This window comes from Pyxicephalus adspersus, chromosome 5, assembly GCF_032062135.1.
Source record: "Pyxicephalus adspersus chromosome 5, UCB_Pads_2.0, whole genome shotgun sequence".
Classification (NCBI taxonomy): domain Eukaryota; kingdom Metazoa; phylum Chordata; class Amphibia; order Anura; family Pyxicephalidae; genus Pyxicephalus; species Pyxicephalus adspersus.
In genome coordinates, this window is record NC_092862.1 from 2,851,250 (window position 1) to 2,874,980 (window position 23,731).

General features: G+C 41.4%; 1 protein-coding gene across 5 annotated transcripts in view; it reads right to left on the reverse strand.

Moving 5' to 3' along the window:
- ADGRB1 (adhesion G protein-coupled receptor B1) overlaps positions 1-23,731 on the reverse strand; it is a 340,003-nt gene that overhangs the window by 38,288 nt on the left and 277,984 nt on the right. For all 5 annotated transcript variants that reach the window (XM_072410568.1, XM_072410570.1, XM_072410569.1 and 2 more), the window contains exons 16-19: positions 13,744-13,847; positions 11,112-11,214; positions 9,314-9,464; positions 4,280-4,349 (exon numbers count right to left, since the gene is read on the reverse strand). In XM_072410568.1, the coding sequence (XP_072266669.1) occupies positions 4,280-4,349; positions 9,314-9,464; positions 11,112-11,214; positions 13,744-13,847 (428 nt within the window). The remainder of the gene's footprint in view (positions 1-4,279; positions 4,350-9,313; positions 9,465-11,111; positions 11,215-13,743; positions 13,848-23,731) is intronic.

The window sequence follows — 23,731 nt, forward strand, 5'->3', positions numbered from 1 at the left end:
TATTTTAATTATTTTATAACACATTTGTCGTATAAGACGCACCAACTTTTCCCCTTCAGTTTTGGGGAAGAAAAATTGCGTCTTATACGGCAAAAAATACGGTAGGTGGCAGTGCTGAGTTAGTACAATCATATTGGCCTGCCTGTATTCCTTATAGGAGTTGGTGCAGAAATTGTACAATTACTTTGCACCGTGTGCAGCCCTTTTATAGGTGGTTTGGTGTAGATATAGTACAATTACATTGCACCATGTCTAGCCCTCCTATAGGTGGCAGTGCAGAGATTGTACGATTCCATTGCTCTGCATGCTGCCCTCTTGACTCTGCAGTTTGTAGAACTGAACTCCCACTTTAATTGCTGCCACTCATGATGGACGCCGTTGCCTCCTTTTCGACCCTGGCCGCCGGGAACAGTCGGTTAAGATATGCGGAGAACAAAACCCCCCAACCAAGGACACGTAACCGAGTAATTTTCCGAGGAATGAGCATCTTAACAAAATCATGATTGGCCTTCGCCTTCTCGGAGCTGGCTCAGTCTACCTTGAAGACAGCTAATAAATTAATTCAAGCTCTCACGCTGTTTTCAAGTCCCGTATTAAGATTAATGTCGCCCATTCTTCCCGCCTAAATAAGGTGTTCTCGGCAATTTGTAAGGCGAGCGAGTGGAAAGGTTTGACACGGTGGTGCCGTGTGGCACCGGGAAGGCCATTCTTCAATGTCAGGGCGCTGCGGCTCGCCAACCGATGCTCAAAACTAAATATTATTCTCTGCTTTACATTAAAGGTGGTTGGGGACATCGAAAAACAGCCAGTGCCCCCCATTACCTACCTTGACCCCCCACCACCGCCAACTGTCCGGTGTTCAAAAAATTGTTTTAAATGATGGTGGCAGTGTGCAACAGTTGGTGGCAGTGTGCAACAGTTGTGCAATATGGAGAATATTCCGGTCACTGTGATGTATGATGAAGCATGGCGAATGGATCCAAAGCAAATCATCTTCTGTACTGGCAGAAACCACAGATGCTACCAGATAAACCCATCCATTTTTTTAATGTCTTCATCAGGTTAAAAAAAGTGAACTGCAGTACTCACTTTTTGCCACAAGATGTCCTCGGTTTTCAAGGTGGAATGACACCCAGAATCACAAATCCATGCTGGGTGTCATGGACCAGCCAGACATTTAATGTGTAATGGTGCAGCAAGCAATAATGTCAGCAACACTCTTCATGTCACTGAGGACCAATCACAGGTGAGTGAGGATTAAAGTGGACCTATCGGATTATATGCCCAGCCAAGAGCACAATATTTTACTAATCATTCAGTTGCAAACAAATGTAACATTCTTTTGAGGGTGAATGTCACATTTTACCATAAAAGAGTTTGGCAGTTGAAATTGGAGAAAGTTCGAGTGGAAGCCCAATATGAGAGGTGAATTATTCACAGTCCTTAGGATACTCTCTTCTGAGTGAATGTGCGTGAAGCAGAAAAAGCCAAACCTTGTCAATTGGCAATGAGATTTGGTGCTTAGGGTAAGGATAGGTGAGTTGCACGATGGGCCCCTCACATACATACATCCATTTTTTATATATATTGATATTAATTATTTATATTATTTTTAATATTAAATATATGTTCTACCTATACAGCAGTGAATCTGAGATTTCCTTAAAAATTCCATGGTGGAGAATCCTACAGAATCATGTGTTTCAATGGCAATATTTGATTCTCCAGAGAAGGAGAATGTTTCAGTGAATGTTACATTCACTGCTTTATTTAAAGAGCCCCTGATGTGCACATGTCTGGTGATGGGTAAGAGACAAGTGGTGCTGTATTAGTGAAGGGAAATGAGGGCAGAGCATTGGCACAGGGATGGCAGGGTGCCAGCATTTCTCCATGTGCGGGGTTACGCTTTAATGAGCAATGGCTGCTGTCTAATCGTCGAGATGAAAATGGAATACGGCCAGGCGGTTGGCTGCGGTCAGAGGCTCGGTGTGCGGCTGCAGGAAAGGATGATGGATACCCCTGCAGAGAGTGCGACGAGCCTACAGGATGCATGGCAGCCAGCCAGACCAAGTCCTGCCATTTGTCCATCGCACCACACACACATGTGCACACACATACACATAGACACATTCACACACACATTCACACACAGATGGGTGATTATCCTGCAGCCAGCAAGGAGCAGGTGAGCGGTTTGGCTGTAGCAGAGGACAGAGCACTGCAAATGATTAAATGCTGCTGCAGTCTTGTGGGTATCCAGCAGGCGCACAGCACTGAATACATAACTAGATAACCAGTCACCGCCATCCAGAGGAAAAGCCACGCCGGAGGCTGCAGACAGAAGCAGCAACCATTGAGGGGATTTACTAAAGGAGTTCAGGCCGTTCACTTAGTAAAGTCAAATAAAACCCTGCAGGGGAATAATTCATTCAGGTGAAGCTCTGTATATTTTAGCATCCAAACATGCAAAATACTTTATTTACATTTCCTTGCATGTGATTCAGTATTGTTCACAAAGGGAATCTTCTCCATATTGACTAAGCTAAGTGAACAGCATTAACACCTTTAGTAAATGAAGCCCAAACAAGAGGCTCAGATCTGCACGTCCCAGGTGTGACCTCTCTGCTTATTATCTGCTGTATTAGGACTCCAATCATCTGATCTGTCACAGAATCCTTATGGGATGTCTGTAGCATGAATCCTATGCAGACAAGGCAAATGTAGACAAGCTCTGCAATGAGGACAACTCCTCTATAGGAGAGCTCCAGGATGAGGACAGCAAGGGGATCAGGGTTATGGGGTATATATGCAATTCTCTATGTGATCCTGTCCAATATACGGCTCTTCCAAAACCAGTACTGGAGTGCAACTATAGTGAGAAATAGTCTGTTCCAGTCCATGACCTCTCTGCTTCCTGTCCTTGCTATTGTATGATTAGAATTAGTGGGTGTAATGATTCCACCCCCCATTAGAGGGAGTAATACTATTCAGAAGGAAAACGAAAGTGCACAGACCAGAGGCACTGAGCGAATACTACCGCAGCGTGGCGGGAACAGATTTCAAAGAGCTTTATCTGGAAAAGGAAAGCATTAAGGCAATGATGACATTAAAATTACCCCCAGCCGCCATAACTATAACATGGATTTTTAAGATTCCTGGAATCTGCCAAATTCCCTGAACCAAAAATTGGCTCCTCCCACCGGCCATTATCTGCTAAAAATACAAATAGATGCACAGAGATCCAGTGGTGATGTCACTGGGTGTAAAATAATAATAATGATTAATCTTAATGATTAATAATGATTAATCCTCTAAGCAGAATTGTACTAAAAGGTTTAAAAACAGCCACATCAATTCCAAAAATAATATAAAATTGACCACAAACCATTATAGGTTGTTCCCTCTAAAGATTTTATTGTGGCCCCTTTTTCCACCCAGCACTGGAAAAGGGCCCCTACAAAATGCAAATTCAGGAGCTGTTCATTCAAAAATGCTCACTTTATGGCTTAGATTTGTGCATACACTGAGCTATGACAGGTTCTCTTTAGGATTTTTGAATGATTAGGGCTCCACAATGTTTCTGAGCAGTCTGTAGGTTCACCTTTATGAATGTGCCCTTCATGTGGTCCATCTCATCTTAAGGACCCCCCTGGCATTGGACGATGTATTACCAGACCCCACTCATAGTATCTACTGTATGTCCAGATATTTTTTGTGTTTAAATAAATCCCATTTCCCAAGCAAAAAAAATTCATTTCAGCCAATTGTAAAGCTCCTAAACATGGCATTGTCACAAAACCTGAAAAGGAAGAAAAGTGGAGGGGTGTTGGGATTGTATACAGTGGGGCATATGGGGACATGTCCTAAGTGAATAAAAAAACACACACATACATACAATTACATGTGTATATATATAAACACATATTTTATATTTTACATTCGAATTGAAAATTAACACGTTTTCATTGATTAGCATCTCTTAGGATAAGTTTCCATAGGTGCCCCTAATGCCCCAGGCAACCATAGTTATGATACCACATTCAAGGGCAGTGCAATTAAATCCAGGTAGCTTTAAGAACATCTTTTTTCCCCTAGGAGAGTGGATATTAATTTTCACTCTCCATTATATGCTGCATGGTCACTCAATGGTCCACCCCGCATATCACTACCCATTCATAAAATGTAGCCTCGGGGGTGGAGCCAATGTTTCCTGGGCTTAACATGTGACTGAATAACCAGACCAATCATAAAATGTGTATTTTATTTACATATTACTTACTAGTTTGCCGAGCCATACCCCTTTGCTTTGGTAAAACCGACCGATATTGCCACAACGAGAGCCGGAAGACCTGAAAAAGACCCAAAATTACCAAATCAATAAAAACATTGCAAGCTTTATAGAAAAATATAATATATTGCTGACAAATAGGTGTGAGGGCTGCATGGAATTGTAGGCTTTAGGCCTGTCCTAGGGTGACAACACCTCCTAACTGTAATGTATCTATAGAGGGACAGCATTGTCACCCTTGGACAGGAAGTGTGTTAGGACCACAGACCTCCTCCTCCTCTATTATGCCCATACAATAGAGGGGAAGGTGTTATGTAGTGCACAGAGAGAACTAAAAACAAAAAGCAAATGGTCACAACTAGCACAAGCGGGGAGTGTAAACATTACATACATCCGACGCGTTTTGGGGGACAGGCTCCTCTTCCTCAGGGCTCTTATCACACTGTAGAAGGACCTTTAGCTGTTAGGGTTTGGATACATTAAGTGGTAATGTTTTGTAGGGGTTGGGGTAAGTGATTTGGGCAAGAAGTGTTGAGCTTAGGTAGAGGTTACCTGATATGGGTTGGGGTAGTGGACTAAGCTATGTGTTAGGGTTTGGTTAAGAGACACTTAAAATGTTAGGGTTTCGGTAGGGGTACATCAGGGTATGAGGAGAGGGTATGTTATTGTTATTGAGGAAGAGCTGGGGTATATTGGATGATAGGGTTTGATGGTTAGGTTAAGAGTTACGTTAAGTGTTATAATTTGGGGCTAGTGTTAGGATTCTGGTATGAAGTTGGGAAAGAGAGATTACGTAAATGGTTTTGGTAGAGGTTATGAGAACCATTAGGGTTGAAGAAGGGTTACCTTAGTGTTAAGATTTGGGCACGAGTATATTACGTAATCAGTTTTGTGTAGAAGTCATGTTAGGTTTTACGGTTTGGGTTGGATTACATTAAGTTTTAAGGTTTGTAGGGGTTACAGGAAATGGTAAAATTTAGGTCAAGGTTTATGTAAAGTGTTCAGGTTTGTGGAATAGTTATATTAAGTGTTAGGAATTGGGAAGTGGGTAGGTCAAGTCTCATGTCTGCTTACCAATAATGGTGAAGGTTAGGGAACCCTAAGGACAGAGCTGTATCTGAATTTGCTTTTTTTTTCGCACTAAAATCCTAAAACTTCACCAAAAATAAACATACATGGTGCTGTATATGACCTTCTTCTGTTGGACATGGTGGCTCTCTGGTGTTAAGGTTAGATTTAGGGGTTTAGATAGAGATTAGGTATTAAGGTTTGGGCATGGGGTATATTAGATGTTAGCATTTGGGAAATGGCAGGGACAAGTCTTAGAATTATAGAGAAGTCTGAGTTTTTTTTTGACCTAACAGAATGGCTGTATCTCAACCTGTTTTTAGCACCGAAAACCTAATGCTGACCACTATTGCACCTTGACCCATGGGGTATATTAGATGTTAGGGTCAAGTCTCAGAATTTTGAAGTCAGGGTTTCGGGGGACATAACTGAACGGCTGTATTTCAACCTATTAACACTGAAAACCTTGAAACGAAGATACATCCTTCCCTGTCTGACCGCCTTCTGAGGAACATGGAAGCCTGATAGTTGCCTGCAGGTGATGCTAATCCAATAGCTTCACCTCCTGAGACACCCTACCTGCAAACTCTGGATCTGTACATTTTTCAGGTCAATAGGCCTGATTTATTAAAGCTCTCCAAGGCTGTAGAATATACAGTTAATTGGTGAGACTGGGTGATCCAGCAAACCTGGATTGGATTTTTTTTAAATTCATTTGCTATTTGTTAGCATATGTTTTCAATCCTGGACCAGATCCAGATCCCTTCAGCCTTGGAGAGCTTTATTAAATCAGGACCATTGATTTAGAAAGGTAACAAATCTACATGGTGGCTAGGCAAATGCCTTTTCTTATAAAGAAGCAAGCAATGGCAGCCTCCATATTTCTGTTCACCTTGATTTGGGGATGAGGTCCAACTAATATGGCTTCAGTTTTTAGATACGGAAGACAAATGTTTACCTTGTAGACAACAACGCTTGTTGGGAGGATACCTGTCTCAAATTCTGACACGTTGCAACTTTTCTGTATGTGCTAGATTGCAACCCTATTTTAGGGTTATAATTGCCTTTCCAACAATGGACCAATTAGCTGTCAGGCCAATCCAGCAATCTGCTTAAGCTGCTTCACCAAGCACCCCAAATCTTTGGCAACCATTCACCTTGTACCACTGATTTAGCCCATGAAAAATCCATGCTTGTTGTAGAGTGAATTATAACCCCAATCTAGCACATACAGTCTCACATTCCCCTGAGGTAGCCTAGAAAAGACGAAACGCGTCAGCATTTGAGACAGTTATCCTGCCTAAAAGTGTCTCAATTTATGGTACCCCTAAATGGGATTATGGACTTTGTAAGTCTTGAACCTCAATAAACCCCACAAACACTGTAGGGGTGTGGACTATAAGAATTAATGTCATTGTATTCTATTATGGTTGCTATTTTTGTTGAATCTGTTTAAAATGTTCCACTAAAATATTTCTTGTCTGTCTATTTATGTCCCCTAATATACAAGGTTAGGAGAATATGGATAATATTTACCCCATGTGCCATAGAAACATCTCCCAGCAGCGGAAATATCCGGACATGCTGGGACTTACGGCTCTTTGTTGTCTGGAATCCCTTATGGCCCCAAAAAGCGTTTTGTTTGTTGTGCTGACTAATCACCCCCGGCTAAAATGCAGATTACCAGCATAACTTCATATTAATGGCTCTGTTTATGATTCTCACTCTAATTGCCTCCTGAAAATGGCCAAACATAATGTCCAAAATGTCCATTTTACGCCATGGAAACAAGTTCCACTGCAGCTATTTTCTGTCTTCTTCTTCATTTTTGTAAATGTGCAAAGAACAATGCGCTCTCGGGGTCATGAAGAGTCTGCGTTTTTACTGATACCCCCTCCGGCCAATGCAATTAAGAAAACAAAGAAATGAAATGCAATAATTTGCATTCACCCTATAAAACAAAGAATTTTATCAGTAAGACAGAGATACAATATTGCACAAATGGCATCTTTTTATTTCAAGGAGTCGGGATATTTCAAATACAATTAGCACCTTGTCGCTAAAGGGTGGCGTGACGCTGTGGCTGCTGTTACAGGGCTGGAATTAGGTTCTGTGAAATGCGGAGTGACAATTGAGAACTTGTTTGGGTGAGATAATGATTTCAACAACACAACGGAATTATCTAGCAGGATCAGAAATTCCTCCTTTCTTACAATTATCACTCTCTGAATTCTTACTTGTGATGGCGCAGAAAAGACGAAAGGCATGCGAAAGATGGAACGAGATGATAATGGACGACACCGGGAGATCTTTAATGTAAATTTTCATGAATTATACAATAAATAACACTAAAAATTGAGCCATGAACATTCACTGTGCAGAGCAGGCTCAATCTTGTATGAATCTACCACATACTGGTTTGGGTTTTCTAAAATATCTCATTGTTCTGTACAGGACTCCATAGATCCGAGTGGGAGTCTTTGATGTGCCATTGTTTTTTGACTCCAAGTGTCAGCCTACCATTGATATGTTACCCTAATGGTCAATGTGGCATTATGGGACCCCCACCCCCAGGAGTCAATGTATGATCATTATAGGACCTTCTCCCCGAGGTGTCAATATTTATTTATTTTGGAACACCCCCAAGTGTCTGTCATTGTTCTGTGACTACAAGTATCAGTCTATTATTATTATTACACAGTATTTATATAGCGCCATCATATGACGCAGCGCTGTACAAAGTCCATAGTCATCTCACTAACTGTCCCTCAAAGGAGCTCACAATCTAATGCCCCTACTATAGTCTTATGTCATTAACGTAGTCTAAGATCAATTTAGGGGGAAGCCAATTAACCTAACTGAATGTTTTTGAGATGTGGGAGGAAACCGGAGTACCCGGAGGAAACCCACGCAGTCACGAGGAGAACCTGCAAACTCCATGCAGATAGTGTCCTGGCTGGGATTTGAACCTAGCACTGCAGAGGCCAGAGTGCTAACCCCTGAGCCACCGTGCTGCCCTGATATGTTACCCTAAGTATTTTGGCACCCCCCCCCCCCCCTCAAAGTGTCAGTGTGCTATTGTTCTGGGTTTTTCTGAGAGGTGTCTCTGCATTATTGCTTTGGGACCCCTGTGTATTAGTGTGTCATTATTCTGGGACCCCCACCCCCAGGTGTCACTGTTCTAGGAATGACCATCCACCAAACAGAATTCCATCTTCCAGGTGTCAGTCTATCGTTGTTATGTTACCCAAATGGTCAATGTGTCATTTTTATGGGACCTCTCTTACCCCCAGATGTCATTCTGTCATATTTCTGGCACCCCCACCTCCGGGTGTCAATGTTTGTCAACTATTGTGGAACACCCTCCAAGTTTCAGTGTGCCCCCTAAGTATCAGTGTGGCATTGCTCTGGCATCCCTCTCCAAGTGTCACTGTGTCTTTGTTTAGGAACCCATTAGTGTGCTGTTTTTCTGAGCTCCCCCCAATTCCGAGTCCCACTCTACTGGAGCCCCTAAGTGTCAGTATGCCATGTTTCTGGTATCCTCAAACAGTTACTGTATCATTATTTGGAGACCCCCCCTAGGTGTCTGTGTGCATTTTTCTGGAACACCTCCCAAGTGTCCTCATCTCGAGACACCCCCACTGGGAGTCAGGGTGGTAATGTTCTGGATTCTTTTGGAACTGGCAGGTGTTAGCGCATTACCTGGGATCATCAGTAATTTGTTGTTTTTGACCCCCCCCCCCCCAATTGTCAGTATGTCATATTGGAAGTTTTTTGGTAAACCCGTAAGGTGCTGATTTCAGCACAAGCTATATTTTAGCAACCTGCGCCAATAATAGTCCTGGCACTTGGACATTGTATAATATTCGCTGTAGCCTGATATGGTTTTCAGACAAATCCATGTGCATTATTTAAAGATTTTAATCCAACATACAAACAAGGAACAATCAATCTCACCCCATCCAAGGCAGAGAAAGCGTTTGCGGATGATCCTATTTCGTAGACGCCCCGTCACTGCCATGTAGGACTGCCAAGCTTCCGTCAGCACCCAACAGAATGAAGACAGAAAGAAAAAATGGAGGAAGGCCGCCACCAGGGTACAGATCACCTGTGGAACACAAGTTAAATCTCATTCCATTATATCCTCTTTTTCCTATATTTGTATCATATGTACTTTATTAATAGGTGGCATCCTATGGGCTAAGTCACCCATTGACTGGCAGGGCCAATCCCTCTGTTCACACTCTTCTTTTCCCAAAGTAGTATTCCCACAACTCCTGTTTCATTTCCTCATAATATATTATAAATTCAATCAGGAAGACCAATATTTAAAAAAGTCATTTGAAATATTAGCAAACAAAGTCGTTGAACTCAGTCAGTAACACACTTAGCACCCTCCCCTTCCTACCTCGGGGGCTGGAACCACTGAACAAAGTGTGTGCTGGATTGATAAAACTGAAGGGATCCCGAATGGTAACTAATATGATCCCCATGATGGATTTTGACTTTTCAGTTCACCTTCCTTTGACATGCATTGATCTACATAAAACAGATTTTGCAGAACGGTATGGGTATGTAAAACCTGCTTGATGCTAAGAAAACCCAAAAAAAACCTCAGACTTAAAGCTGGTGAACCAACTAAGAAAGTTTTATGTGCCCTCAACGGTAATGTGAGCCAATTGATTGTAAAACAGAGAGTAGTAGTATCTTATGTAAAGAAAAATTGATCCAAAACTCTCAAACTGCTTTGTGTGATCACATGATCTCTGGCACAGTGGATGTTTTACACCATTGGAGACTGAAGAAAATCTCTTGTTGCCATTCTGCCTAATTAGGGGTATTCTTTATAAATGTGTTCGTTGTGAATCGGCATAATGGACTTTAGACATGCGAGAATAACACACATGTAGTGCGGAGATAAGAGAAGGGGTGCTGCAGGGGAATAATGAGGCACCCTCATGTCTGACATGGCAACTCTATGCTGTGAATTTGGGGTAGCATATGACTAGGAGGTGGGGCTGTTTGTGGAATATGCATATTTCTACCCTTGTAATGAAGACAGGGCCATTATTTATCAAGAGGAAAACATGCATAAAAAACCATTTGCAGGTCTATCCTCAGCCAAAGAAGCATACAAAGTACTTCCCCGGTATTGGGGATTTTGCAACTCACTCCCTTCTTCTTATGATGCAACAACCAATCACCAGGACTATGCATTGTCACATGGGTTGTGACAATTATACTGGGGGGTGTGCCTTTTACTAAGCTCTGTCAGCACAGAGCACTGCAATGTGAGGGCAAGAGAACAGGGTATATTAAAAACATTTTCTGATCAATCAAACACACTATACCATGCAGGAGAACAAGACTATAAAGGAATAGCTATACGTTTTCAGCAGTACTCTTTTAGTGCAATATTGCACACATAAACCTGCAGTACTTTGCATGATTGTAGGGTTTGCATAGACATGGCATGTATATTGTGATGCCCTGCAACCCAAAACCATTGGCAAATGCTGTATTTGTGCACTAGGCTGCCATTATAAATAAATAGCACTGTGGTGCAGTATTATTAGCAAAGAGTATTAAAATTAACCAATGATTTCCTTCTGTGTGGGTAAAACACATGTTCTCTTTAAACATGACACTTCCTAGATACTCCTCAGAAATAGAAATCTAGAAAACAGAAAATAGAAAATAGAAAACAGGAAAGCAGGTCCTGAGTTTGTGTATCACATTACAATTCCACTCATACCTTATTCCTGGTCTGCGTTTGCCCCACAAGTATTAAGGCATTGGAGGAAATGATGGACAAGCAGAAGTTGATCAGAATGACGGAGCGCTCCGACCGGATGTACCTAAAAACAGAGATAGGAATGAATTGCAGATTGGTGGAGAAATCAGAAAGAATCAGCTTTCCATATCTCATCTGTGAGGAGCTCCTATATATAATTATCATCATTCATCATGTTACTTATCAGAGAAGCTGCTACCTGAAGGTCTGCAAATCTCAGCCTGCAAACCTGGCCATACCCAATGCACAATCACAAGGAGAAGCTAAGCAACACACAAGTATAGGCAACATCCAAAACTCAACTGATTGTGATTTGGAAAAAAATACTCCAGCTATTTAAAAAATAAAGGAAATAAACGTGATGGGATAGGAAGGAAAGAAAGAGAGGACAGAAGATGGAAAGAAATAAAATGAGGAGGTAGGAGGAAGAAGGGAAGGAAGGAAGTCAAAGAAAGAAAGATTAAAGGAAGAAGGGGAGGAAGGGAAAGGAGAGGAGAAGAGAAGGAAGGCATGAAAAGAAGGAAGGAAAGGAAGAAGGGAAGGAAGGAAGAAAGTGAAGGAAATGAAAGGAAAGGAAGGAAAGGGACCAGGAAGAGAAGGGGGAAGGAAGAAGGGAAGGAAGGAAGGAAAGAATGGGAGGTAATGGAGAGGAAGGGAAGGAGGAGAAGAAGGAGGAAAAAGAAGATGGAAGGCAAGATGGAAGGGACTAATCTGATGGGAGATATGAAATCAGAATCAGTTGGGCACATATTTATATAATAGGCTTTATACCGAGATGTGTCTATGGTGTAAATGCACAGCTTGAGCTGCCCTAAATGTCCCTAATTTATTAAGTTTTAAACTTTCATAATATTGAAAGAGAATTACAATGGTAAAACCAAGCTCTTTACAGCCCAGATTTCCAGTACTCATACAAGAGGTGACCTTCTTTTCTTCATCAAAAGTGTTTGCAATGGTGAAATATAAACATCTGCTCGGCGGTGTAACTAAAAGGTGCAGATATTTTATATCTATTGGTGGGTATGAAGTATTCTGCAGCTATGCAGGTGACAGCATACTGCAAGATTATTCTGGTGTACAATATTTCATGTCATGGTAATAAATTAAAATCCAATCTTTCCCAATCAGAACGTATTGAAACTGTAGAGCTCCTGCAAAAGTTAGGGAACTTAGTAATGTTGGGGTGATCTACAATCAGGTGGTTCTTGCATTGGCATCAATGTAATTTAGTAATCTTAATAATATTGATACACTGACTGTTAATGTCAGGGAGTCCCTTCTTCACTGACCGCGAATGTAGGGTTCACTTCCCCAATGATCACCAATGTAAGGGAATATTCCTCCATTGATCCCCATTGATGTGGGCACTTATCTACTGACCTGCAATGTAAGGTTTCACTTCTCCACAGTAATGGTGGGGTATGGTATAGGGAGAACCTTTCCACTCACCAATAATGTCAAGGAGTCCTTCATCCCTAACCACCAATATAAAGTCCTCCGCTGACCACCAACTGTAAGAATATCCATGCCCACTGACCACTAATGTAAGGTTTTTCTTTTCCACTAACCACTAATGTCAAGGAGTTCTTCTTCCCCAATATCAGGTCCTCCACTGATCACCAATATTATGGAAGTCCATTTGCATTGACTACTAATGCAAGGTTTCTTTTTTTCACTGATTGCCAATGTAAGGGGATTTAATTTCACTAACTGCCATTGGCTGGGAGTTGTTCTCTACAGACTTCTAATACAGGAAGGTCCCTTCCTAGCAACCAATATAAGGTCCCCTTGACCACCAAAGTTGGGACAGGCCATCACCACTAACCACCAATGTAAGGTTTCACATTTCCATTGACCACCAATGTCAAGGAGTCCTTCTTCCCTAACTAACAATATCGGGTCCTCCACTGATCACTGATATTAGGGAAGTCCACCTTCATTGACCACCAGTGTAAGGTTTCACTTTTCCACTGACCACTAATATAAGGAAATACTTCGCCGCTGACTGCCTATATAAGGGTATACAGCTCCATTATCTGCCATTGGCAGGGAGATGTTCTGTACAGATTTCTTATGATGGAGGGTCCTTCTTGCCTAACCACTAACATGTGGTCCTCTACTCACCAAGGTTCTCCACTGACCACCAAAGCTGGGGCAGTCCATCACCACTGACCACTAATGTAATGTTTCACATTTCCACTGACCACCAATATAAGGAAATACTTTTCCACTGACCACCAGTAAAAGGGTATACATCTCCACTACCTGCCATTGACAGAGAATTGTTCTCTACAGATTACTAATGCAGGAGGATCTTTCCCCTCCAACCCAACAACATGGAGTCCTCTACTCACCACCAAAGCTGGGGCAGTTCATCGCTTTTGATTACCAATGTAAGAGGGAAATTTTGCACTGATCAACAGCAGTACTGGGGGTAACTCATTATCAGAGAACCATTGTTGGGGCTTTTACTTATCATGCTAACGAACCATAAGCTAACAGTTACCCATATTAAAATGTAGGGTAACTGTTGGTTCCCCATATTAAAAATAGAGCACATTTGAGATAATCATTCATACTGCACCTAACTTACCTCCATACCGAAACGTAGATGATGATGAGAAGCAGAAGGGTGAGTGAGGAAACACCACAGCCAACAATCAGAGTAACTGAAGGGACGAGGACCTTCTCCATATTCTGGAAGAGAAAGCAGACAACTTTCATAAAAATCATTTATTAATGCCACAGAAAGTAATGAAGAACCTTTCTATTTCAACCTGCAGTCATAATATTGTAAAACTGCCAAATACAAAACTCAATTTCTTGCAGGAACAATTTTACAGATTGCAAAAATTGCTGACAGAATAGAAAAAAGCAAGAACATTGATAAGTTGTAAAAGACTGACATGTGACAGACTGCTACCATATAGGAAAATAGGAGAGAGTGCTGCCAAATGACCAGAGACTGCTACAGACCACTGCCAAATGATTTGAAACTGCTATGGATTTCTAAGAAATGGCATGAGAGTGATACAGATTGCTTCCAAGTCACTAGACTACTAAAGACTGCTGCCATTTGATTAGTGATTGCTAAAGGTTGATACCAAATAACTAGAGACTGCTAGAGATTTCTGTAAAATAAAAAGGGATTTGCTATGCACTGCTGCCAAGTGACTGCTACAGACCACTGGAAAATGATTAGAAACTGCTATGGATTTCTGTTCAATGGCCTTAGAGTGCTAAAGATTGCTTTAGAGAAACTAAATACTACAGACTGCTACCAAATAACCAGAGACTAATTGTAGCAAGCTTTAGTGCTTTGGCTGCAACCTTTGGCAGTCACTAGTCACTTGGCATCAGTTTATAGCAGTCTTTGTTCATTTTGCAGCAGACTGCTGTCAAATGACTAGAGACTGCTACAGACTGCTGCTAAATGACCAGAGACTGCTACAGGCTGCTGTCAAATGACCAGAGACTGCTACTGACTGCGACCAAATGACCAGAGACTCCTACAGACTGCTGTCAAATGACCAGAGACTGCTACAAACTGCTGTCAAATGACCAGAGACTGCTACAGACTGCTGTCAAATGACCAGAGACTTCAATAAACTCTTGCCAAGTGACTGCTGAAAGCTGCTGACAAATGATCAGAGATTGCTGCCAGGAGAGAAAACACTGGTACAGGCTTCCCCTAAATGACCAGAGACTGCTACAAATTCCTCCCAAATAATTGACTGCTACAGTTTTCTGCCAAAGGACCAGAGATTTCTGTAAAGTGCCTAGACGCTGCTACAGACTGCTGCCAAAAGACAAGTAACTGGTACACTTACATCTTACAAAAGATTACTATCACACTGCTGCCATTTTATAACACATTGAGGATCTGCGTCCTTGTAATGCCGACCTCCCTGTATGCGCTGCATGCTGAGCCCTGAACTGGCTGCCAGATGCACTGCACCCTGGACCACCGCAGGGTTTCCTAACACTTTCTAGGTACAAATATCGCTTTGCATATCCGCAGGACGAATGGCGCCCATCTGCACCGGTGACATTCATCCATTTAAATCCATCAGTGGCTGTTACCTCCCTCTCCTCCCCTCTAATCGTCACCTAATAGATAGACAGATAATGGCCGTAATGCCGCGCCTCATCATGGAAAGGCCTAATAATTATTCTCCATAACGCGGAGGGCCAAGACGGAACAGCAGCTGCATTTTATTTGTCATCTAGTTAAGATATAAAATTGTGCAATGATACTGAAGTCATGTTCCCGTTGCAGCTTCTGTGCGTTACAAATGATCATGAGCTGGGAAAAACAAGTGCGAACAGCAGGTAATGCTTTAAAAGACAAATATTTTTCCATCGTCGGATGCAAATTCTCATATTCTCTGCAATGAGAGCGCAACGTCTGTATTTGTCTCTCGGAGGATTACTTCTAGGAAAAAAATATAGAATTCTATAAAGCGAGAAATATTTGAATAGAATATTGTGGTCAAGAAAAGACCTCATAGGGATTAAAGCCTAGCTGAGGTTTCTCACTTCTCCATTTGTAGTCTTGTACTGCTGGTATAAATTCTTAAAGAATGATCCCACTACTGATTGGCACAGGGGTTCTGACCTTCTCCATTTCCGACCTGGGTCGGTTCACCCCTCCTTAGGACAACCCGTGGCCCTGGGCCCCTCTGGAGCCACCATATTGATACCAAAATTGATACCAAACAGTACGGACATCTGATTAGCATAGCTCTGGGTAGAACAGAACTCCTGGACTGAAGCGACCCACCAGCCTCAGCCTCCTGAGTATTACAGACACACATTACTGGCCCAGGGTCTGACCAAGTTTGCTAAACTATGAAGCGCACTTGGCAATGGGGTCAACTCTGGTATCTGCTGGCCTGTTCAGTCCTATTGAAAATCAAAACCAATATGCCATGTACACACTTTAGAAGATTTTTGCCCGATACAAACGGTTATGCTTGGTGCATGCAAAAATCTGACCAGTGTAAATCAGTCTCCCCAGAATCGGACAAATCCATGAATGACCAATGACGAATGAACACTGTACAAGTCAAGGGAGGAAAGCACAGCGGGGTGCCATTCACCCATTCTTTCCTTTACCCCTCTCCATAGAACAGAAGGGGGTTGTGTGTACAGCACTCATTCATTCATCTCTCAAATTTTGGTGCTGGAAATGATCACGAAAGATCGTTCATCAGATCAGTGACACGCCATAACCTCCGTGCCTGTAGCAGGCAGATCCCCAGGACCGGGCCAAAGTAAGGGCTGGAAAAGCTTTGGACCTGGGGGTGCAAATAAGCTGGGGAATGAGCCACCTCTTATTTTCCATTGCCAGCAATGTCCTGCAGTGTAAAGAATCAAGGTGTCATACAACAGCTTGAAAATTGCACTTGTGTACCCAACCTTAGGAAAGTAAAATAGAACTATGGTATAGCTGATCGAAATATATTTTTTCATCTGGGCTTTAAGGTAAAATATTTATATACTCCTAACCTGAGCCCTCACTGACTTCTGTAGCTGCAGCCACTGTGGAGCAATTCTTTTTGTATATTTTACTTTTATATAATACAACTGTAGAGCCCCTCCACTTCTTCCCACCCCATCTGATACCCCATTCAGTTCACAGCCCACCAGTCCTGTAATATAAACAGGAGAGAGGGCCGAAGAACAAAAATAGGAAAACAGAGTGCAGACATGGACTTGAATTTTAAAAACATTGAGGATGAACTGATGCTGGATCACCCAGGTTCTCCTACGATAGTCTTCTCTAGTCTTGGAAAGCTTTAATAAAACAAACCCTATCACGGGCCTTTGACTTAAAAGATGAAGATAAATTGCTCTTTGGGGTTAGGGTTTGGTTTAGGGGTTGCATCGAGGGTTATATTTAGAGTTTATATTGAAGGTTGGAATTTGTTTCATGGGTTAGGCTTGGTGTAATCATTTCAATGAAGTCTAGGATTTAGTTTACGGGTTGCATTCAAGGTAACATTTTGGAATAAGGCTTCTGTTATGCATTAGGATTTGGTTTAGGGGTTACATTAAAGCTTAGGAATTTGTGTGGCTTTCAGTTTTGGTGAAGGAGTTGTGTTGAGGTTGTTGTTTATTGTTGGAATTTGTTTCAGGGGTTTGGTTTGAATTTCGGGTAACACTTTGGAATAAGGCTTCCGTCATGCATTAGGATTTGGTTTAGGGGATACATTGAACCCCAGGATTTGGGTTAAGTGTTGCTTTGAGGTTTCAGATTTGGTGAAGGTGTTGTATTGAGGGCTTAGATTTGGATTTGCAGCTACATAGATCGTTAAAATTTTGTTTATAAATTATAAAGATTTGGTTTTGTTGGGGTAAAAGTGAGAAAGTACAAATTGGAACGAATCTGGTAAGATCGGTCAGGAAATCCTAACGGAATGGAACTTCCAAGTCGGAATTCGTGTGTATTCAAAAAGGTTTAAATGTCCTTTTAGCTAAATATTTATTTATTGGTTCAGCCAATTCACTCACCAGTTGTCAGTGTCTGCCGGCTGTATGGGCTGCAGCTGGGTTGCGCTTGCCAAAGGCCCTAGCCCTCTATAGATGACATGCTAATGCTGTGGTCAATCAGTGACTGAACTACAATACAATACAATAATGAAATAATAAATAATAAAATAAAATAAAAAAAAATAAATAATAATAATAAATAATGAAATACAGGCACTTCTGCGTACATGTAGGATACCTGAACTTGGAATTTGAGCTTATATTCTAATTTTGGATCCAATGTTGGATTAAGGGTTAGGTTTTGGTTATAGAGTTGTGTTGAAGTTTAGAGTCAGCAGAGTCAGCAGCTGCTACATTTTCTGGGAAACAATTCTCTAAAAAATATATGTGCTGAAATTTCTGGTTCTGCAACATAAAAATTGATCGAACAGAATTTTCCAGAACTGAAATGAACAACTGGTAAAACCAAACATAGCCCAAAAGATCCAGCAAAAGTTTTCAGTTGCACTTTCTTTAGAAGCTTGTTTATTCTGTTTACTTGATGTGACATTTGATTTCTAAAGCATCAGTGTTTCATTAATCCTCTAAGAGGATAAACCAGGGACGATGAGGAGATTTTTGGTTTTTAAGCCTAAACTTGATCGGACATCTGTTTTTGTGGAAAATCTATTTCTGTTTTTCTGGATGAATCGTTAAATCTGCCGGGTGCCCCGCTGCAGGGGTCCCTTATCCCACATTGTTAATGCTAAAGATGTAAAAGTGCAGGGAAAGCTGAAGAAAGTTTTGCAGTAAACATCCAAAAGAAATGTGTGCAAGAGCATGCTGGGTGGAGTACAAAGTCAGCTTCATAAAGACATGGGGTCACCAGTATAGTGTAGAGGAACTCGAGTGTCTTGCACAGAGCCCTGACCTGAACATCTCTGGGATGAATTAGAATGGTGAGCCAGGTCATCTTATCCAATGTCAGCACCTGATCTTACAAATAGGTACACATTTTTTAAAGATACAGATGAGTGGAGGATGGTATAGGGTGGATTTCATAATAATGGTCATGGGAGAAACAACTCCACATTACTGGCCACGGGGGATGGATTGAGTGGCTCCACAACTCCACATGGCCATGTGGCAAATGGAGACAACTGAGAGGCCAAAGAAAAAAGGGGAGCCGAGGCTCAATAATAATGGTCATGGGTATGGTATGGATGTCCAACATACTTCTATGGCTGTAGTTGTCCACAAACTTTTTATACCCCAGAACCATCATAGCTGTTGTCTCACAATCCTTGCATAGGTTAATGTTGGCAAGTCACACGACTGTTGTGCAGAATCAAAAAGCTCCTACCCAATTTTTACAATTTCCAACTACATTCATTTTGGTCTTTTTGATCATCCCATTTTACTACCAACATGGCACTTATGTAACCGCAACTCAACCATGTGCAACCCCAGCCTAGTGTGGTTGGAACATGTCACTATTTAAGTGAACGCCAGCAGCTGGCCATGCAAGGGCATAAGCTACACTTTGTAACCAGGGACCAGGGTGCAAACCACCAACCACAATGCAATTGCAACTGTGTGCACAAAATGCGTGCACAAAATGGTTCCCAATCACTTCCATATGGCAAATAGGAGCCTGGTAAACACATCTGGAATCAGCCTGATTTATTCTTTCCCTTTTCTCTTTTTTGCCATTGTGTTATCATTTCTTTTTCATTAATTTTGTTCATCTTTAAAACACTACATTAACGTTACATACAATATCTAAAAACACATTTATTTCCTGAACCAGAAAAGTTCTGGCGGGAGATATGTTGCAGTTCCGACACACTCATCTTGCAGTAATTATCGCCCTACCATGTATGTTTTGCATTTTGCATCGTGCTGTTTCTTTCATTTGTTCTCCTTCCTTCTCTTTCTCATGCTGAATGCCATCCCAGTGCACCAACGGCCCTGCACTGCAGCGCACAGCAATGTACAACAATAAAGTTTTGGTGCACTACATTGCTAAAACCGTGCATGGACCTTTATTTGTGCTTTGTGATGCATTAGGCAGCCCATTTAAATGATCATTAGGTATAAAGTGTAAACTGCACCGATGTAAATGGGCCTTTATTCTGTGACAGGCCTTCAAACCTGCGGTTTTATTGGTTGCTGAAGATAAAAAGGGAGCGCTCCCGGGGTAGGCACCTCTGAACTAAAAAGCAGCCATTGGCCTGAGGTCCATTTTATCCATTGCAGTCTCCAGGGTTAAATTTTTTTCTGCATTGTGCTGCTACAAATCTGCCGTTTGACACTGAGGTATAGCAAAGAGGGTCTCGGCGTAATAACACATAATAACAGATAAGTGGGAACAAATAGTCTTCCTGTGTTACATCTCAATGGAGTTTTCTTGTCTGAAAACAGTGTATTGAATTTCTATTGATTCCCCCAAAACTTCCCTGAGCTTTTCGTGTAACTTACAAAGAAGCGAGAAGAATTTGTCACGTATCATCACCAATCCACATACTGTAAGACAATTACATTTCAGTCGATGGGTGAATTTGTTACACCGCAGTGGGGACATAAAAAAAGAAATGTTGTTACTGGAACGTCCCAGAAGGTGACTCCATGGGGGTAAAAGGACGCAACTGGTGAAGAATAGAATAGCATAGAATAGAACAAGTAATACCCATCGAATCAGATACTATAACCAGTCATGTTTGTCTATAGAAAAATGTTTCATTTTGGATAGAGTAGAAAAAGATTAGAACTTTCCATATGGAGGAGTCTGAGCTCAGCAACCCCAGTGGATCATTGCAAATGCAACCGACGCAGCGTTTGGATATGAGAAAACATGAAAGGTTACTCCTTATATTTTATGGTGGATGCTGTAGAGTTTGACTTCCAGTATTTGCTAGGGGATGGCCAGGTAATGTGGCCCCAGAAGTGGCTCCAAGTGGCTCTCCCTGAAGAACAATGCTCAGAGAGTGTACCTGCACTGCATCTACCTTGGACTGGCCCTAAGATCCGATATTGGCAGATTGTGAGCTGTGCTGGCAAGTTTGCTTTCTTCACATCAGCCTAAATGACTTCAAAATTTATAGACAGGTAGGTCCGATCGGTTTGAAGTTGCTGGAAGAACAAAAGCCCGTTCATGGAGTCCTGGATAGCAGGACAGCCTGAGAGGACCCCAAACAGAAACGTCTCATTGGCTTAACATGAACTGATGCACAAACGAGCTAAAGAAGATTCCAAAAAAGGTTGCAAAAACTAACTTTCCATTTGCAATGCAAAACCAATCTGATATATCACAAATTTTGGTTTGCCACATTGATTTCAGAATGTTATTAATTGTCGTTCTTCATACACTCTTCTATTCTTTAGAATTATTAGCACATTAAAGCTGAAATACGGGTACCAAATCTTTCATTGAAATATATTCCGGAATAGCCATAAAAGATACAAATCCACCTTCTGAGGACCAATTTTTGCAAATCCAGTTATTGCCTCCTAAAAGCAGCATTTTTGTCCTGTACATAATCTGTGCAGTAGGAAGAGCTGTAGCCCAGTAGATCTGCAACCTAAAGGTCAGCTGAGGAAACCAGAAAGTGTGCAGAGACATGACATAGAGAGAGCACAATTGGATGGTCTATATTACAGACAAAGAACCGGATTTATTAAATCTCTCCAAGACTGGAGAAGGTAGATTATCGGGAGAGATTCTGGGTGATCCAGCAAACCTGGGATGGATTTCTTAACACTCATTTTTCTATATCACCCAGGTTCAAGTCTTGGGGATCTTTAAGTAAATCAGACCCAAAGTGTTGCTCATATCTTGGAGAAAGATACAAATCCCACCAAGACTGACTTTCTTTTTCTATTTAGACACTATTTGCTTATTAGTAATATTTTCCACCCAGGAATAAAAAATAAAAATAGGAGGCGGTAAATACAGAAAACGGACGCAGAGTCTGGAGCTGGCATGTCGGGCTTTGCTGACTAATTTGGCAGGTGAGGTGGAAACACAAAGCCAGTAGACCGGCATGTGGCTGCTCCGTAATGTAAGTGAAAGTGTTTGAAAGGAGCCCAAAACCTGACAGAACATGGAAAATAATATGGAGTGACAAGTGAGTAATCGGAGATACCAGGAGTTATCATTTCACCCAGCGCCATTTTCTTTTGTTTGCTTCATGACATAGCAATGGTTTGGTATTTGGAAAATAGAAGTAAGGTGTGGAAATTTGGATCGCCTAAAGTAGTAAATGTTTTTTTAGTTAGGTCCTAAAAGGAATGTAAAGAGAATGATTCTACTTTGGCAGCTTTTTCATTGGTGGTGGCCAAAGTCAGCTCTTTGCTCAAACAATGACTACGGTAGATAAATCAAAGATTAGAGAGGGAGAGTAAAGAAAGTAAAGAACGGTCCCTGTATCTCAATACCAGAATCCCTAATAGAATTGTGTGGTAATTACCCAACGTAGGATATGTTTCTACTAACAAAATTCCTTTTCTATTATATAGTCATCTGAGAATATAGTCAGAGTCTCTCACCTGAAGAAGAACATTTCTGTGAAACGCATCGGCCACAAAAGGACTTTCCTATATCTCAATACAAATTGGACATGTTGTATCCTACTTATAAACTTTCTGTCAGTTTATGTAACTTTTTACTGTATGTCATCTGTTCTATTATAAATGTTATGTGAGTAATGTGTTGAATAATAAATCTTTGATGATATTTACATGTCAGCTTTACCTATACACAACCTTTAACACCCCCTACTACAAACCAATCCTACGTTAGGTAATTACCGCACAAGGAGGGACTAAGTGTAAAAGAAGAATAGGTCCGAAAGTCCAAATCTAACTTTATTCTCTTAGTTAAGGGTTAATTAGTTAGTTAATTCTCTTAATGTTAAGGGTCCCCCTTTGTTAGGGGGGCCTGGAACACGCAAGGTATAAATAACTATCAGCCAATAGCAGGACAAGATTGGAACCAGGAACTAGGCTGCTCATTGGCTGCAGCACATTCTTTGAAATTCTCTTCAGTTGGTCACAACCTCAGAGTAAGTGCGGCGGATGCTAAGAAAGACAAATCTGCTAAAGGGAAGCTGGGGATGCTACAAGCTGCTGGACAGATGATCCTTGTTTAAAATGTGTACAGAACTGATAAAGTTAAAGTGATTCTGAAGGTTGACACAGCTCCAGATGCTTATTAGTAGTCTGAAATGTACATCTTTTTGGAACAGACACCTGGAAAATAATCCAAAGTGCCTGAGGGCTCGAAACATATCAGACGAAAGCTGCTCCTTGTGACATAAAACCCTACAATTCATTTTTATTATGAATGGATGAATAAAAGTGAATGTGTCAGGTTCATGAACAAATGTGAACAGGACTCCCATGCAAAATAGCGGTATTATGCTCAGCTCTCTGGTAGCCTGTGTCTTCTTAAGTCGGGATAGAACCACAGCGAGCAGCTGGGGAAAATGGAATCTGACATTAGAAGTTTTTAATGCTAGCCTGGAGCCCAACCGTCAGAAATACAGGTTGGTTTTAACATGAATAACAAACAACAAGTTTGAACCTTGTAGCAGAAAATAAAATATTCTTCTTATGGCATCTTAGGTGATTTTCAAAAAACCTCATAATACAAACTACATTGTTGCATTTGTATGTGTTTGTATGAGTTTAGTGTTAGTCCAAGATAACACCTGATGATGCATTATATGCTTTGCTATCTATGGGTCCCATAACAAACCTCAACAATTGCAACACAGCTCAAAGATGAAACCCATTGATATCCACAACATGTGCTATAGTGTGTTATGATGCACACCACAACACAACAGTGTCCTAACCAGAGACCAAAGGGACGTTAATTTAATGGAGTATTGTGTACACATAGTACACTGCTTGTCCAAAACAAGGCGTATACGTGTGTTAACAATCTGGATGGATTGTGGGGCAGTGTTATGATCTGGGGGTGCCAGTGGAGGGAAGTGTTATAATCTGGGGGTGCCTGTGGGGGCAGTGTTATGATCTGGGGTGCCTGTGGGGGCAGTGTTATGATCTGGGGTGCCTGTGGGGGCAGTGTTATGATCTGGGGT